Below are 18,812 nucleotides of genomic sequence, written 5' to 3' on the forward strand. Positions count from 1 at the left end.
TGTTTTCTTTAGCTGTACAAAAGCTTTTTATTTTGATGAAGTTCCATTTGTTTATTTTTTCCTTTATGTCCCTTGCTCTAGGGGACATATCACTGAAAATATTGCTTCATGGAATATCTGAGATTTTGCTACCTATGTTCTCCTCTAGTTTTATGGTATCATGACTTATATTTAGATCTTTTATCCATCTTGAGTTTATTTTTGTATATGGTGAAGTTGGTGCTTGAGTTTCAGTTTTTTGCATGTAGCTATCCAGATCTCCCAAAACCATTTGTGGAAGAGGCTGTTTTTATTCTATTTCATGCTTCTTTACCATTTGTTGAATATTAAATGATCATAGAGACTTGGGTTTATTTCTGAGCTCTGTATTCTCTTCCATTGGTCTAAGTGCCTGTTCTTATGCCAGGAACCAGAGTGTTTTGATTACAGTGGCCTTGTAACACAGTTTGATATCAGGTATTGTGATCCCTCCTATTTTGTTCTTCTTTCTCAAAATTGTTGAGGATATTCAGAGTCGTTTATGGTTCCATATAAACTTTTGAAATGTTTGTTCTATATCTGTGAAATATGTCATGGGTACTCTAATAGGGATTGCATTGAATCTATAAATTGCTTTGGGTACTATGGACATTTTATGATGTTAATTCTTCCAATCCATGAACATGATACAGGCTTCCATTTGTTTGTGTCTTCCTTAATTTCTTTCTTCAGTGTTGTGTAATTTTCTGAGTCTTTTACCTCCTTAGTAAGGTTTATTCCTAGGTACTTTATTTTTCTTGTTGCTATAGCAAATGGGATTTTTTCCCTGATTTCTGTTTCTGATATTTCATTGTTGGTGTACAAAAGTACCTTTGACTTCTGAATATTGACTTTGTATCCCACTGTTTTTGCCTAATTCACTTATTAGGTTGAGTAGTTTTTTAGTAGATTCTGTAGGATTTTCTATGTACACTATCTTGTCATCTGCAAACAATGACAGTTTTCCTTCCTCCTTTCCAATTTGGATGCCTTTTATTTCTTTTTCTTGTCTGATTGCTGAGGCTACAATTTCCAACACTATGTTGAATAGAAGTGGTGAAAGTTTACATACTTGTCTTGTTCCTAATCTTAGTGGGAAAGCTTTTAGATTTTGCCTATTGAATATGATGTTGGCTGTAGGTTTCTTGTATATGTACTTTATTATGTTGAGGTATGCTCTCTCTATTCCCAATTAGCTAAGTGTTTTTATCATAAATGGGCGCTGTACCTTATCAAATGCTTTTCCACATCTATTGATATAATCATGTAATTTTTGTCTTTCCTTTTGTTTATGTAATCTATTATGTTTATTAATTTGCAAATGTTGTACCATCGTTGCATCCCTGGGATGAATCATGGTCTATGATCTTTTTAATTTATTGCTGGATGCGGTTTGCCAATATTTTGTTGAGGATTTTAGCACCTATGCTCTACAATGATATTGGCCTGTAATTTTTTTTCTTTTTTGTGTCTTTATCTGGTTTTGGGATTAGGATGATTCTGGCTTCATAAAACGAGTTTGGGTGTCTTCCCCATCCTTGGATTGTTTGAAATAATCTGTGAAGGATAGGGGTTAGCTCATCCTTAAATGCTTTGTAGAATTATCCTGTGAAACCGTCCAGTCCAGGGTTTTCATGTGCTGGGAGTTTTTTTATTACTGCTTCAATTTCATCAGCTGTTATTGTACTGTTCAGGCTTTCTGCTGCTCTTCATTTAGTTTTGGGAGATTATATTTTTCTAGAAATTTGTCCATTTCACCCAGGATTTCAAATTTCTTGGCATACAGTTCTTCATAGAAATTTTTTACTCCTTTGCATTTCTGTAGTATCAGTTGTAATCTCTCCTCGTTCATTTCTGATTGTTTTTATTTGGGTCCTCTCTCTTTTTTTCTCAGTGAGTTTGCTTAAAGCCTTGTCGATTTTTTTTTTTACCTTTTCAAAGAACCAGCTCCTGGATTTATTGATCCTTTGAATTGTTCTTTTAGTTTCTATGTCATTTAATTCTGCTCTGCTCTTGGTTATTTCCTTCCTTGTACTTACTCTAGGTTTTGTTTGTCATTGTTCTTCCAGTTTTTGTAGATATAGGGTTAGGTTGTTTATTTGCAATTCTTCTATCTTTTTTTTTTTATTGTTATTCAATTACAGTTGTATGCCTTTTCTCCCCATCCCTCCACCCCACCCCAGGTGAACCCACCTCCCTCCCCCCTCTCCACCCTCCCCCTTGGTTTTGTCCATGTGTCCTTTATAGTAGTTCCTGTAATCCCCTCTACCCACTGTCCCCGCCCCCACCCCCCCACCCCCGCCCTGGCTATTGTTAGATTGTTCTTAACTTCAAAGTCTCTGGTTATATTTTGTTTGCTTTTTCCTTCTATTGCTTATGTTCCAGTTAAAGGTGAGATCATATGGTATTTGTCCCTCACTTCCTGGCTTATTTCACTTAGCATAATGCTCTCCAGTTTCATCCATGCTATTGCAAAGGGTATAAGCTCCTTCTTTCTCTCTGCTGCGTAGAATTCCATTGTGTAAATATACCATAGTTTTTGGATCCACTCGTTTGCTGATGGGCACTTCGGTTGCTTCCAGTACTTGCCTATTGTAAATAGTGCTGCTATGAACATTGGGGTGCATAGGTTCTTTTGGATTGGTGTTTCAGGGTTCTTAGGGTATAATCTCAGCAGTAGAGTTGCTGGGTCAAAGGGCAGTTCCATTTTTAGTTTTCTGAGGAAATTCCATACTGTTTTCCACAGTGGCCTCACCAGTCTGCATTCCCACCAACAGTGCACGAGGGTTCCCTTTTCTCCACATCCTCTCCAACATTTGTTTGTGGATTTGTTTATGTTGGCCATTCTGACTGGTGTGAGATGATACCTCATTGTGGTTTTAATTTGCATCTCTCTGATGGCTAGTGATGCTGAGCATCTTTTCATATGTCTCTGGGCCCTCTGTATGTCTTCCTTGGAGAAGTGTCTGTTCAAGTCCTTTGCCCATTTTTTAATTGGGTTGTTTGTCTTCCTGGAGTGGAGTCATGTGAGTTCTTTATATATTTTGGAGATCAGGCCCTTGTCTGAGGTATCATTGGCAAATATATTTCCCATACTGTTGGTTCTCTTTGTAATTTGGTGCTGTTTTCTTTAGCCATGCAGAAGCTTTTTATTTTGATGAGGTCCCATTTGTTTATTCTTTCCTTTATGTCCCTTGCTTTCGGGGATGTGTCTGTGAGGATGTTGCTGCGTGGAATGTCTGAGATTTTCCTACCAATGTTTTCCTCAAGGACTTTTATGGTGTTACGGCTTATATTTAAGTCTTTTATCCATCTTGAGTTTATTTTCGTGTATGGCGTAAATCGAGTTTCATTTTTTTGCACGTAGCTGTCCAGATCTCCCAACACCATCTGATGAAGAGACTGTTTTTGCTCCATTTTATGCTCCTGCCTCCTTTGTCAAATATTAATTGATCATATAGATTTGAGTTTATTTCTGGGCTCTCTATTCTGTTCCATTGGTCTACGTGCCTGTCTTTATGCCAGTACCAGGCTGTTTTGATTACAGTGGCCTTGTAACACAGTTTGATATCAGGTATTGTGATCCCTCCTGCTTTGTCCTTCTTTCTCAAAATTGCTGCAGCTATTCGAGGTCGTTTATGGTTCCATATGAATTTCTGCAATGTTTGTTCTATATCTGTGAAATATGTCATGGGTACTCTAATAGGGATTGCATTGAATCTATAAATTGCTTTGGGTAGTATGGCCATTTTGATGATGTTAATTCTTCCAATCCATGAACATGGTACATGCTACCATTTGTTTGTATCTTCCTTAATTTCTTTCTTCAGTGTTGTGTAGTTTTCTGAGTACAGGTCTTTTACCTCCTTGGTTAGGTTTATTCCTAGGTACTTTATTTTTCTTGTTGCTATATCGAATGGGATTTTTTCCCTGATTTCTGTTTCTGCAGTTTCATTGTTGGTGTACAGGAATGCCTTTGATTTCTGGGTATTGACTCTGTATCCAGCTGTTTTGCCAAATTCATTTATTAGGTCGAGTAGTTTTTGAGTGGAGTCTATAGGGTTTTCCATGTACACTATCATGTCGTCTGCAAACAGTGACAGTTTCATTTCCTCCTTTCCAATTTGGATGCCTTTTATTGCTTTTTCTTGTCTGATTGCTGTGGCTAGGACTTCCAATACTATGTTGAATAGGAGTGGTGAGAGAGGGCACCCTTGTCTTGTTCCTGATCTTAGTGGGAAAGCTCTAAGTTTTTGTCCATTGAGTGTGATGTTGGCTGTAGGTCTCTCATATATGGCCTTAATTATGTTGAGGACTGCTCCCTTTATTCCCACTTTGCTGAGTGTTTTTATCAGAAATGGGTGCTGTATCTTATCGAACGCTTTTTCCGCATCTATTGATATGATCATGTGATTTTTGTCTTTGCTGTTGTTGATGTGATGTATTATGTTTATTGATTTGCGAATATTGTACCATCCTTGCATCCCTGGGATGAATCCCACTTGGTCATGGTGGATGATCTTTTTCACATATTGGTGGATGCGGTTTGCTAATATTTTGTTGAGAATTTTAGCGTCTATGTTCATCAGCGATATTGGCCTGAAGTTTTCTTTCTTCGTTGTGTCTTTATCTGGTTTTGGGATTAGGATGATGTTGGCTTCATAAAAAGAGTTTGGGAGTCTTCCATCAGTTTGGATTTTTTCGAATAGTCTGTGAAGGATTGGGGTTAGTTCTTCCTTAAATGCTTTGTAGAAATCTCCTGTGAAACCATCTGGTCCAGGGCTTTTGTGTGATGGGAGTTTCTTGATGACTGCTTCAATTTCCTTTGCTGATATTGGTCTGTTCAGGTTTTCTGCTTCTTCTTCAGTCAGTTTTGGAAGATTATATTTTTCTAGAAATGTGTCCATTTCATCTAGGTTTTCAAATTTCTTAGCATATAGGTCTTCATAGTAATTTCTTACGATCCTTTGTATTTCTGTGGTATCAGTTGTAATCTCTCCACTTTCATTTCTAATTCTGTTTATTTGGATCCTCTCTCTTTTCTTCTTGATAAGCCTACTTAAAGGCTTGTCGATTTTGTTTATCCTTTCAAAGAACCAGCTTCTGCATTCATTGATCCTTAAAATTGTGCTTTTAGTCTCTATGTCATTTAGTTCTGCTCTGATCTTGGTTATTTCCTTCCTTCTGCTTGCTCTGGGCTGTCTTTGTTGTTGTTCCTCCAGTTCTTGTAGGCATAGGGTTAGGTTGTTTGTTTGAACTGTTTCTAACTTCTTAAGGTAGGCCTGTATTGCTATGAACTTCCCTCTCAGGACTGCCTTTGCTGTGTCCCATAGGTTTTGGGTTGTTGTGAGTTCGTTTTCATTTGTTTCCAGGAAGTTTTTGATTTCTTCCCTAATCTCGTTCTTGACCCATTCGTTGTTTAATAGCATGCTATTCAGTCTCCATGATTTTGAGTGTTTTGGGTTTTTACCCTTGGGGTTGGTTTCTAGTTTCAGACCCTTGTGGTCAGAGAAGATGCTTGATATGATTTCAATTTTCTTGAATTTGTTGAGGCTTGCTTTGTGTCCTATCATGTGGTCTATCTTTGAAAAAGTTCCATGGACACTTGAAAAGAATGTGTATTTTGCTTCTTTGGGATGAAAAGCTCTGTATATATCAGTTAAGTCCATTTCCTCTAGGGTATTGTTAAGTGACACAATATCTTTGTTGATCTTTTGTTTGGAAGACCTATCCATTTTTGATAGTGGGGTGTTAAAATCCCCTACTATAATTGTGTTGCTGTCAATATCTTTCTTGAAATCCTCCAAGATTTTCTTTATGTATTTGGGTGCTCCTATGTTGGGTGCATATATATTTACAATGTTTATGTCTTCTTGGTGGATTCTTCCTTTGAGTATTATGAAGTGACCTTCTGGGTCTCTCTTTATGGCCCTTCTTTGGAAGTCTATTTTGTCTGATATGAGTATTGCTACCCCTGCTTTTTTTTCCTGTCCGTTTGCTTGGAAAATTTGTTTCCAGCCCTTCACTTTCAGTCTTTGTGGGTGTTTTGTTCTGAGGTGGGTGTCTTGTAGGAAGTATGTGTGTGGGTCATGTTTTCTTATCCATTCAGCTGTTCTATGTCTTTTGATTGGAGCATTTAATCCATTTACGTTTAAGGTTATTATCGATAGGTAGTTATTCATTGCCATTATTTCCTACCTGTGTTCCTCTGTCTTTCTCTTTTCCTTCCTTTCCTTAAAGCAGTCCCTTTAGCATCTCTTGCAGAGCTGGTTTGGTGGAGCTGTATTCTTTTAGACTTCTTTTGTCTGGGAAACTCTTTATTTGGTCTTCTATCTTGATTGAGAGCCTTGCTGGTTAAAGTAGTCTTGGTTGCAGGCCTCTGGTTCTCATTATTTGGAATATTTTTTGCCATTCTCTTCTGGCTTGGAGCGTTTCCATTGAGAAGTCAGTTGCTAACCTTATTGGGGCTCCCTTGTATGTTACTTCCTTTTTCTCCCTTGCTGCCTTTAAGATCCTCTCTTTGTCTTGGAAATTTGCCATTTTAATTATGATGTGTCTTGCAGTGGGTCTCTTTGGGTTCCTCTTGGTTGGGACTCTCTGTGATTCCTGGATTTGGGTGACTTTTTCTCTCATCAGATTAGGGAAATTTTCCATCATTACTTTTTCAAACAGGTTTTCTATCCCTTGCTCTTCTTCTTCTCCTTCTGGTATTCCTATTATACGGATATTGTTACGTTTCATGTTGTCCTGCATTTCCCTTATTGCCTCTTCATTCTTTCTGAGCCTCTTTTCCTTTTCTTGCTCCTTCTGGGTGTTTTTTTCTACTTTATCCTCCAGCTCGCTGATCCGATCCTCTGCTTCATCAAGTCTGCTTTTCATTCCTTCTACTGTGTTCTTCAATTCAGAAATTGTATTCTTCATTTCCTCTTGGCTCTTGTTGATATTTTCTATTTCCTTTTTCATGTTGATATAGTTTGCAGTGAGTTCATTGTAGTTTCCTTGTAGTTTCTGGTAGTTCTCTTTGAGCTCAGAGAGCTCAGTGAGCTTCCTGATGACCATTGCTTTGAACTCAGTATCTGATAGTTGACTTGCCTCTTTTTCGGTTAGTATTCTTTCTGAGACTTCCTCCTTTCCTTTCATTTGGGAATTGTTTTTGTGTCTTCCCATTGTTTGTGAGGCTCTTCTTGTTGGCCTCTGCTTCTTAAATTGCTTTGTTCTGACTCCCTGGGTTTATGATATGAACTCCTATGGTAGAATGCCAATGGGATTCGGTGGTGCTGTCTCCTTACTCTCCTGTGCTCACTGGTCTTGAGCTGACGTTTATGTGTTTAACACGGTCTAACTGTAGTCCTTTCAGCACTCCAGGTTTTGTTGTCTCACCGTCAGATCTTTCAATGTCCTCTATCTTTGGTCTCTGATCTTCGTATATGCTGGAATACTGTTGGCTGTTCGCTCTGCTCCTCAGATCAGCTAGGTATTTCCCTGGCATTGAGGGGAAGTGGATTCCGCTCCCACCTGTGTTGCCGCCATCTTCCTTAAGTATTTTTTCTTTATGAAACAGTCTGGATGAATGGTTATTTTCTATTTTCTTGGTGTTGGTCCCCCTTGCTGTTCGATTCTCTGTCAGTTCTGGTTGTGCGAGGAGGCGCAGTGTCTCAATTCTTCTATCTTTTTTAGGTAGGCCTGTATCACTATGAACTTCCCTCTGAGGACTGCCTTCGCTGTGTCCCATAAGTTTTGGGCTGTTGTGTGTTCATTTTCATTGGTTTCCAGAAATTTTTTGATTTCTTCCTTGATCTCATTCTTAACCTATTCATTGTTTAATAGGATGCCCTTCAATCTCCATGAATTTCAGTGTTTTTGAGTTTTTTTCCTTGGGGTTGGTTTCTAGTTTCAAGTCCTCATGGTCTGAAAATGGTTGATATGAATTTAGTTTTCTTGAATTTGTTGAGACTTGTTTTGTGTCATATTGTGGGGTTTATCTTTGAAAATGTTTTATGTGCATTTGAAAAGAATGTATTTTGCAGCCTTGGGATGAAAGGTTCTATATATGTCAGTTAAGTCCATTTGATCTAGGACATTGCTCAATGTCGCAATATCCTTGTTGATATTTTGTTTGGAAGATCTCTCCACTTTTGACAGTGGGGTGTTGAATCCCCTACTATAACTGTGTTGCTGTCTATTTCTTTCTTGAAGTCCTCCAAGATTTTCCTTATGTGTTTGGGTGCTCCAATGTTGGGTGCAAATATGTTTATAATGTTTATGTCTTCTTGATGTATTCTTCCCTTGAGTATCATGAGGTGTCCTTTTGGGTCTCTTTTTATGGCCTTTGTTTTCAAGTCTATTTTGTCTTGATATGAGTATTGCTACCCTAGCTTTTTTTTCCTGTCCATTTGCTCGGAATATTTTTTCCAACCCTTTGCTTTCAGTCTGTGTAGGTCTTTTGTTCTGAGGTGGGTCTCTTGTAGGCAGCATATCTGTGGGTCAACTTTTTTTTAACCATTCAGCTACCCTGTGTCTTTTGATTGAAGCATAATCCATTTATATTTAGGGGTATTATTGACAGGTACTTATTCTTTGCCATTTTACTCCTTTCATACCTGTGTTACTCTCTGTCTTTTTCTTCCTTTTCTTAAAGCCATCCCTTTAGCATACCTTGCAGTGCTGGTTTGGTGGCAGTGTGTTCTTTCAGTCTTCTTTTGTCTGGAAAACTCCTTATTTGGCCTTCCATTTTAATTGAGAGCCTTGCTGGGTAGAGTAGTCTTGGTTGCAGGCCTCAGCTTTTCATTACTTGGAACATTTGTTGTCATTCCCTTCTGGCTTATGGTTTTTCCATTGAGAAGTCTGCTGCTAGCCTTATCTGGGCTCCCTTCTATGTTACTTCCTGTTTCTCCCTTGCTGCCTTAAGATTCTCTCTTTGTCTTGGAATTTTGCCATTTTAATTGTGATGTGTTTGAGTGGGCCTCTCTGGGTTCCTCTTGATTGGGACTCTCTGTGTTTCCTGGATTTGTGTGACATTTTTTCTCATACAATTAGAGAAGTTTTCCATCATTACTTTTTCAAATAAGTTTTCTACCCCTTGCTCTTCTTCTTCTCCTTCTGGCATTCCTATTATATGGATATTATTACATTTCATGTTGTCCTGCAGTTCCCTTAACCCCTCTTTTTTTTTTTTTTTTTTTTTTTGAGTCTTTTTTCCTTTTCTTGCTCACTGTGGGAATTTTTTTCCACCTTGTCTTCCAGGTTGCTGATTTGATTCTTTGCTTCATCTACCCTGCTTTTGATTCCTTCTATTGTGTTCTTCAATTCAGTAATTGTACTCTTCATTTCCTCTTGACTCTTGTTGATAGTTTCTATTTCCTTTTCATGTATATAGTTTGCAATAAGTTCCTCGTAGTTCCCCTGTAGTTTTTGGTAATTCTCAGTGAGATCATTGAGCTTCCTTATAACCATTGCTTTGAACTCAATATCTGATAGTTGACTTGCATCTATTTCATTTAGCATTCTTTCTGAGGACTCCTCCTTTCCTTTCATTTTGTGATTGTTTCTTTGTCTCCCCATTGTTTGTGAGATTCTTCTTGTTTGCCTCTGCTTCTTAAATTGATCTGTTCTGACCTCCTGGGTTTATGGTGTGGACTTCTATGGTAGAAGACCTGTGAGATTCAGCGGTACAGTCTTCTTGACCTCCTAAACTTGATGCCCTTGGGATGCCATGTATGTTAGCTCTCTTGATGTAATTGGGTTTTGACTGTTGTTGGGTCATTGTTTGGTGGGTCTTTCCCTCCAGCTGGTTGACTGAGGGTCACTCCACACACCATGTCTTGTATGCTATTGTGCAGGTGCAGTTAGTGCTGAAGCTGATTTTTCTTTCTAAGGTTGTAAGGCTTCTCTTTCACAATTATTCAGTTGTCTGTTGTTAGTCATTTCTCCACAATTAAGTTGTAGTTCCAAATTGGTCCTGGGAGGAAGTTAGTGTGGCTTCCATTCACCCTCTGCCATCTTGCCTCCCTGAGGAAGCAGATGCTGTCAATTTCCTCCTCTTCACACACAAGTGGACATGTCCTTGTCACTGGAGCTGTCTGGTGATTCTTGCCTCCTCTTTTCTCCTGAGGATGTTTACGGCAAAGGCTCATGTTCCTCAGTGTCTCTTGTATAGGGCATGGCCTCCAAAGCAATATTCTTTACTAAAATAAGGAGAAATGCACCTTGGAAGGGGGTCCTTCTGCAAGCCGCTGACGCAGATCCCAGCCAGCAGGCAATAGAAAAATTGCCTGTGTTGTGGCGGCAATAGAAAAACACACAAGGACTACAGAAATCCTGTGGAGAAAAAGGGACGGCATGGCCACTCTCTAAGTGAGAGAGGGCGAGAGGGCTAGAGAAAGCCCAAGAGAGAGAGAGCCGACCCCTACCTGGACAGGCTTTATTGCTTTTCTGGGCACATTACATCCAGGATGGTCCTCATTTACTATGCACAGGTTCACTGTAGGTGATTACCTTTTACAGACAACCAAGGACAGAACACTGCTAATTACTTCAAAGAGAAGGATGTTACAGATCAAGGGAGAAAGTGGTTGAACTGGTTACACTCAATACTTGGGTGGTTTAGCACAGACTTTAGGAAGTTAAAGATACTCAGTAAACATTTGCTGCCTCAATCCAGGGTGAGGGAGTTTCAGCAAAAGCAATTCTCAGCAGCCTAGGTACAATGCAGGCCTGTTTCCCCAGGGGAGAACCTCTCCATGGGCGTGGGTCCTGCCTGCCGAACCTTGCACCCACTGGCTTTTCCGAGTGGGAGCTGGGCTACATTTCCCACACGTGGAACAGTTCCCTATAAGCTGTGATTTTGGAAGAACGTCAGGCTCAGACCCAGCCAAGTCCACTACACGGTCACTCACTCCTCCCAGCTCGATGCTCTCTCTATACTCCTCCCCATGGACTTCATCGATGCAAGGTACAGAGGCGAAGGCAACACATATTACCCACTACCCAAAAGGCCTGATTTTCTTTCCAATAAACAAAATCTCCAGGTTGGCAGTCAATGATCTTGAAGTCTTTGTATTGTGGGAGCTCTCTGTGAAAGGAAGTGGTTACCTACTTGGCAGTTTCTTGAAGTGATTTTATTGAACCTTGGCAGTGGTGTAAGACGTCAGCTCATAAGTTCCTTCATCTAATTTAAGTCTAGCTTAAATGCACTGTAATGCATGAAGGAATGCAAAACCCCAAAAATGGAGAGCCAGGGAGCAAGGAAGAATCAAGTGGCCACGTTGGGTTTCCCATCACCCCAACTATTTGTTGTTTTTATTTTTTTCTGGAAAACCCTTCTCTCTATTTATTTACTTATTTATTTACATTTTTATTGTATATTTCCTTTACCATTTATCCCCCTTATACTCTCTTCCACCTGCACCCACTCCCTCCCCCCATAATCACCACACTGTTGGCTATGTCCCTGAGTCCTTTTTATAAATCACTGACTTTGCAATGCCTTCCATACAATTTAGCATTAAAAAAAACAAAAAACAAAACAAAAACCCAGTCTTTTTAGATATTCCAAGGGTCTTTCTTGAATACCACAAAGTTATCCCTACATATATGAGATTTTTTTAACCCTTAAAACCTCAATTTCTAATGAAAATTAAGAAGTCAAATTTATGAAGACATTTTATAACCTCTAGAAACATTTCATAGATGTCAAATCAAAGTCAATTATTACCATGGATTATTTTTGTAAAACTGGGTAAATATAAATATTATATTTAATACCAATTGCTTGGAAGACATTTCTATTCTATAAGCCAACAAACTTTAACTTTATTTACTAAAGATTAATTTTAGATTATGTGAACTTGAAAAGCATTTGGGGTAGTTTTTATATTTCTGAGAATTTTAGAATACCCAATCATTACAAGTGCTTGCCTTCAAAATCAATTAATTTTAATTTATTAAATTAATTTTAATATCATCTGGGGGTAGAAAGTTATTTCACATTTACAACATACATATATTAGAAACACATAGACAGCCAAAGAGACCTTTAGCCATGAGAAAAAAAAAAACTCAGTAGTTTAAAACAAGCAAGCAAAATATAACTAGAGACATTGAAATTAAAAACAAACTGACGGTAACCAGAGGGGAGGTAGGAGGGGATAATGGGGGAAAAAGGGGGAAGACTTGTTGAAGAGCATGTATAAAGGACACATGGACAAAGCCAAAGTGGGGTAGGATCAAGGGTGGGAGGTGGGGATGCCTGGGGTGGGGGGGAGTGGGAGGAAGGGAAATGGAAACAACTGTACTTGGACAACAATAAAAAAAATACTCCATATCCTTAACTGGGTCTACTTTGCATGTAAATTTAATTAGGTATGTTAAACTCTTTGATTAAAATTGTGGACTCAAGTTTCTAAAAAACAAACAACAACAACAACAACAAAAAACCTCAGTAGTTTATAAAAGGACAGTTGGATCCAAATCTGGTTCTCGCATTTGGGATAAGAAGAACTTAACATTTGTATCTGTTCTTGACAAGTCAAGTTTTCCTTTTAAAATAAGGACATCTAGTGTGAAGTTGGGGCTTAGGATTGCTGCTGGAAGAGCCTTCAGGGTCTGAATTTGTCTGGTGCACTCCAGCTAGAAGAGCGAGGTCTGTGGGGGCAGTTAATGCTGCTGGGGGATGTGACTCAGCCCATAATGGTTGAAGCCAGCCTACCACACCCTTATGGACTGCCTCTGCCTTGGTGCCCCTCCCTTGGGTCACAAGGTCCCCATCTTGAGCTCCTCCACCTGCTTGGGGTAGCCTCCTAGCTGTCTCAGATATCCTAGTCTGAAACCTCCTTCATGGCACACAACTCATTTTTAAGTACCTGAGTAATATTGTAGAGAAAAATGCCTATTGGATGCAAAAGAGGCCAGTTTTTTTTTCAAATTTTTAAGATGGAACTCAGCCAAGCAGTGCGTAATTATGAAGAATACAGTGGCTACTGGTACAGTTGATACCACTGCACTGATTCATGTTAAGTATTCTGGAGAAGTCAAAGCTTTCCTCTTTTATTAAATCCTCATCATGTTTCCTTGAAATAAAATTATTTTTTAAAATATGGACATCCATTTTTAATACCTCAAAAGAATTGGGTCACCACTTAAACTATATCATAGGTTGATCCATTTATCTAAATCTTTTTTTTGAAGCTTTGAAAGACCAATGAAATGTTTTTCACTTATTCTGCCTAATTTTATAACCAGTTTTTTCTAATTGTGTGTGGAAATGATTAGAAGTAATAAAGGATCCTGCAGGAGTATTCATGGGAGGCTGTGGTGGTGAGGCTCGTTGGCCTCAGAGACAGAATTTATCATGTTAATTTTAGTTTTCCTTTGAGATCTCTCAAGTCTAAACAAACTTCTAGAGAAAACCAGCCTCTAAATGCACATCTCCAGATGAACTACATCATACCCTAGAGGAAATGTTTCCCCAGGCAATTCCACAAAGATTCTTAGTTACCTAAGAATACCTGAGAGTTAGGTTGGGGAAGCAAGTGTTCTTTCTCTTTTGGAGCTAAGGAGAGTTCTGCCTCATTTAATCAGCAAAGATTATGTTCAGACTCTCAGTAAGCAATCCAATTTAAAAAAAAAGTAAAAGCAGCAAACCATATTCCCTTCCTTTCCCTGGGTTATCCCAACCCTTTTCCACTTCAAGAATTTTCTAAGAACAGCTAAAGTCAGCACCTGCTACCTAAAGCAGGTAAGTCTGGGATTTTAAGAGACAACTTATTCAGGTTTACCCAATATGAAGGAGGGAGCCAGTGGGTCACAATGGACCTCTGCTGGTATCCAGCACTGGGATACGGTTCTGCAGGGTGATGGGGGGAGGGAGGGGACTTCCTCAGAATGCTACAGAGTATTCCAAGTAAATGTTAATGTAAGGAACATCCAAATCTGCAGAGATTTTTTTGTAAATGTTTATTTGAGCCAAACTAATGACATGCTGGGAAGCAAGATTTCAGGTGCTATGGAGAATAAAGGTTTGCAGTTTCTTTTATACATTTGGAATTAAGGAAGGTTACATGAAGGTGAGAGAAACCAAGGTACAGGATAGTTAAAATTATGTTCCTTTGAGGATGATTACTTCTGAGGGCTCTGAAAAAAAGGCATTTCAAAGATATGTTAATCTAGATGCACAAAAACAATGGACAGGGCTTGCTTAAGGCAAAGGTAAAGCTTTTATTGGTCTGAGAGTACTCACCATGACCAACTGGTTAGGAATTTATGATCAGATCACCCTGTGAGTTTGCTTTTGTTTAGATTTATTAGAGTCCTCTTTTTGTCCACAAAGCAGTACTAGAATTTTAAGTTCTGCCTGTCTCCATCCCTTCCCCCTACCTAACACATACACATCAGGCCCAAAGGAAGCTGCTGTTGGGTGACTGATGTCTGGAGTCTCCTGTAGGGTGGTATTCCTCTTACACCTTGAAGGCATTTAGGCAAGCCCACTTGTATTACAGATAGGGAAGCAGGCCTTGAAATGAGGGCTGACCTACCTGATTCACAGTCAGATCAAGGCAAAGCACCTAGTCTCTTAATTTCTACCCCAAGGGAAGGATGACCTTTGTCACACTTTAGCCTCTGGGGAACAAACTGGGACATCCTTTTGTCACAGGAGAGCCACTGCATGTTCCTGGAGGCCAGAGCCAGTTGGTAGAGCTGAACTCTTGTCCTATTCTTAAACTATGAGTTTGATTTTCATTCTTCCCTGTGTCTTAGAGCAGAATTGTAATCAAAGGGCAGGCTGCTTCCCTTCCTGCTAGGTGGGTCTGCTCCATATGTCTTGGTCCTCTCTGCTCCAGGGCCTCCTTCCTTAAGCCCCTACTTCGTGTCTCACCTAGGAGTCAGTGAACAGAATCACATTGTACACTTGGCAATGAGACCCTGCCAGTCCCTATGACAAGTGGAGGCAATGGAAGCAGAGGTGGTTAGGGGGTAAACCAGTTGTCCCTGAGGCTCTTGAATGCTTTCCCATTGGTCTGAAGATGGGACCACTGAGGAAGGACTGTAGCCTAAGTAGGGCCTGTGTTCCTTCTCTGGAAGTACTGGGCCACTTCCAGAGAGACCCTACCCTGGCCCCAGGGGCTTTTAAAGGCTGAGTGATATACTACAGGGACATGCAAAGGTAAAGGCATGACTAGAGGGGGTACCAGTATGTGTTAGAAATGTTTTGTATAAATTTCTCCCTTCTCTCGCCCTATGCTATAAAGCAGTCTACAGCAGGAACCAATGTCTGTCAGCTAAATTCATAAGTTTGGGATGAATAAGTCAGTCAGACCTGCTCCTGTCACAGAGAAACTCCCCAAAACTTGGTTCTCCTTGCTGACACAGTAAAGAATTAGAGATCAGTAAGCCTACTAGCATACAAGCAAGGTTTATTAATGCTAAGTTCTAATAGGAAAGCAAAGCAAAGGGGGCTAGGGCAGGGTGGTCAAAACGGGAGGCCAGACCCCGCTACCCCCTCTACCTCCCCACCAGAGGCCGAGTGGCCAGGACCCCCCACCCCCAGCCCGTGTGGCAAAAACTGCCGAGAGAGTTTTTGTTCTGAGGGATGTGGGTGAGGGAGCTACATATTGATTGATGGGTAAAGGTGGTTCCAGCTTCCCCCTGGGGAGATGTGACTACCCAAACATAGGTGGGTATAGGGGTCTGTTAGCCCAAATCCTTACCTTGATCCAGACTCTATTTGCTCATTTTGCATATGTAATGGAAGGCAGGCAGTTAACCAAAGTTGTTTTATGGGCTTCACTGTGGACCCCTTCCTCCTTCCTCCTTCTAGGCCTTGGGATGAATACAGTCTCAAGGTTTTCCTTTTCCCAGCTAGTGGAGATGATACACACAGACTTTCAAGGGCTTCCCCCCTCCTACACTATCTTATTATTTGTAATGCCTGGCAGCCTTATTGGACTAGGCTCAGGACTACTGGGTCAACAGGTGTCTTTGCTTTTATCCTCCTGTATTAAGTTCTTTGTTAGATTGCAATGGTGAGGGCCCTGCTTTTATTTCCCCTCTGGCTATTTATTCTACCATAGCACTCCTACATGGTACTTGGAACTTTGGGAGGATGTGTACACATCCTGGGGATGAGAGGCAGTGAGGTGGAGAGGAACACCCGGTTATGGAAGTCCCACCAACTTGGGCTTTAATTCTATCTGTGCAACCTTGGGCAAGTCCCTGAACGGGAACGAGTGCCACAGGCTAAGTGGCTTTAACAACAGACATTTGTTCCTCACTTTGAGTTCCTGAGATTGAAAGTCTGAGATCAAGGTGTAGGCAGGGTTGATTACTTTGAGACCTCTCTCCTTAGCATGTAGATGGCTGCTTTCTTGCCTTGTCCTCATATGGTCATCCCTCTATGTGTGGGTGTGTCCTGATCTTGTAAGGATTCTAGTCATATTGGATTAGGAGCCTGATGACCTCATTTTACTTTAATTATCTCCTAAAGACCCTACCTTCAAATACAGACATATTCTGAAGTACTCTTGGGGTTAGAGCTCAACATATGGATTTGAATGGGGCACAATTCAGCCCATAACAAACACCAGCACATTACATGAACCCTGAGTAGGTGTGCAGTAAAGACTCACTTTTGTTAATTACTGTTTTCTTTTTAAAAAGTACAAAAATCAGTGGTTTACTTAATGCAGGTGGTCAGAGTGAGAAAGGATCCGTTCAGTCACTGAGTAAATATTTACTGAGCACCTAGTGTGTACAGGCCTGGCTCTTGTCATTGGGATCCTCAGTGGATCAATGGGCTAAACTTCTGTCCTCACAAGTTGACATTTTTGTGTAAGAGATGGATAGTAAGCAAAATCAATTAGTGAAGTGTCAGAGGTTAGAAGATGGTGAGTTTTACAGAGAAAATGAAACCTGAGGGAGGTGAGCCTCAGGAAGATGTGGAGCAGAGTCTTGGCAGAGGCCCTCTAGCTGCATGGGGTTGATCAACTGGAGGATGAGGAGGAAGCAGGAAGACTGGGCGTTGTGGACCCCTACTGCAACTCAGTAGGCCACCTCTTGACTGTCAGCCCCTCCTACCTCCTGGTGTCCTGAAAGGACCTGGGTTCTGAATTTTCATTCATAGGAGGCCTCTCTCCTCTCTCTTCTGCAGCGTGGAGGGTGAGGCCCCCAGCAGTGAGACCTGCACATCATTGGACAGCCCTTCGGCCTATCGCCAGGGTCCCTTAGTGCCTGGCTCCAGCCTGAGCCCGGACCACTACGAGCATACATCTGGGGGCGCCTATGGGCTATATTCTGGGCCACTGGGGCAGCAGCAGCGCACACGGAGGCCCAAGCTGCAGCACTCGACTTCCATCCTACGCAAGCAGGCTGAGGAGGAGGCCATCAAGCGCTCACGTTCCCTCTCTGAAAGCTATGAGCTCTCCTCGGACCTGCAGGACAAACAGGTAGGTGGATCCAGTCTCTTGGCCACTGGGGACAGGCAGCAGGGCCTGCCACGTGTCCTCCCAAGAATCATGTGACCCTTTGCTGGAGTAACAGGAGTCTGTAAACTTTCATGCTGGTGTTCTGCACTCTCCAACACGAGGAAGTATGAGTAAGGTTCATGCTCCTTAAGAATGTGGCCTTTGCCTTAGCATGAGCTGACTTGCCCCTCCTGAGGCATGGAGGGATTCAGAGTGAAGGGACTGGACTGTGGACATTTCTTCTGTCAAGCCTTTGCCTCTGCCCTGTTCCCAGCCCTAATGCCTGGGGTCCAGGTTGTAATGAAGGTCCGGATGTCAAGGCCTGACACCACAAGGACACACAGGTTGTGTATCCAGCTACTGAGTTTTCAAGTCCCCAGGAGAAGTCTGACCCTTGGAAAGTCTGTTCAGGGAGCCCCTGGAGAGAAGGGAGGGAGGTCAATTTACAATAGAAATGGCTTACTCTGAAAAGAACACCAAGTCCAACCACAACCAGTGAGGAGAAGTTGTTTATTATATCCTTTCCAGTTTACAAGTTAGCATTCTTGTGGGAAGTCACCTCATTGAAGGCTGCAATTCTGCCTTGAGAGGCTTTGCCCCACACCCACACTGTGAGGTCAGCACCTGTGTACTGAGTGAGGCCGATGCACTACCTGGCTGAGTTCCAGGAAAGAGGGAAGAGAGGAAAGGTCTGCCACAGCTGGGTGGTGGTTGGTGGGGAGAGCAGAGAGCAAGAGTTCATTGAGGGCCAGAGAGTTCTTACTTTAGGACCTCAGAGTGCAGGCACATAGTAGGCATTTTAACAAGAATTTAAGTATGAAACTCTAAGGAAAAGCTCTAGTCTTCAGGAGAAGTCCCAGCCTGCTAGGAAGCAGTTGTGCAAGCATACAGGACTGGGTCGTCTCTCTGACTCAGTCTCCCTAGGTCCTGGATGCTCAGCTTTGGGCCATCTCCTATGGGTCCTTATCAGCCACCTCTGCACTTGCCTGGCCCCAGGACCTTAGTCCCTCAGACACCAGGCTATAGGAACCATCTTGCCCTTCCCTTCTGCCCACACCTACCCCATGGCCTGGCTGCCCTCTGTCTGCTTCCAATCTTCCTATGTGTCTTTTTTGGAGCAGAGGTCTGGGCCCTGGTATGGCCCTGACTTCTCTGGGGAGCAGTTTGGATACTGCCCAAGGTGGGCCTTTCCCCACCAGCACCTGTTCTCCTGCTCTCAGTATTGCCCTCTGACTTTTGACAGCCCTGCCCACCTCAGCCCTGATCTCTCTTAATTCTTTTACCTGTGAGTTAGTACTGAGAGGGGATACAGCAAGCGGCCAGAGCCTAATAGCAGAT

The 18,812-nt window shown here is 41.4% G+C and overlaps 1 protein-coding gene across 13 annotated transcripts in view; it reads left to right on the forward strand.

The window, feature by feature from the left end:
* IQSEC1 (IQ motif and Sec7 domain ArfGEF 1) overlaps positions 1–18,812 on the forward strand; it is a 526,249-nt gene that overhangs the window by 461,382 nt on the left and 46,055 nt on the right. For all 13 annotated transcript variants that reach the window (XM_053918528.2, XM_053918527.2, XM_045185806.3 and 10 more), the window contains one exon: positions 17,162–17,456. In XM_053918528.2, coding sequence (XP_053774503.1) covers positions 17,162–17,456 — 295 coding nt within the window. The remainder of the gene's footprint in view (positions 1–17,161; positions 17,457–18,812) is intronic.

Source organism: Desmodus rotundus, chromosome 2 (genome assembly GCF_022682495.2).
Source record: "Desmodus rotundus isolate HL8 chromosome 2, HLdesRot8A.1, whole genome shotgun sequence".
NCBI classification, from domain to species: Eukaryota; Metazoa; Chordata; class Mammalia; order Chiroptera; family Phyllostomidae; genus Desmodus; species Desmodus rotundus.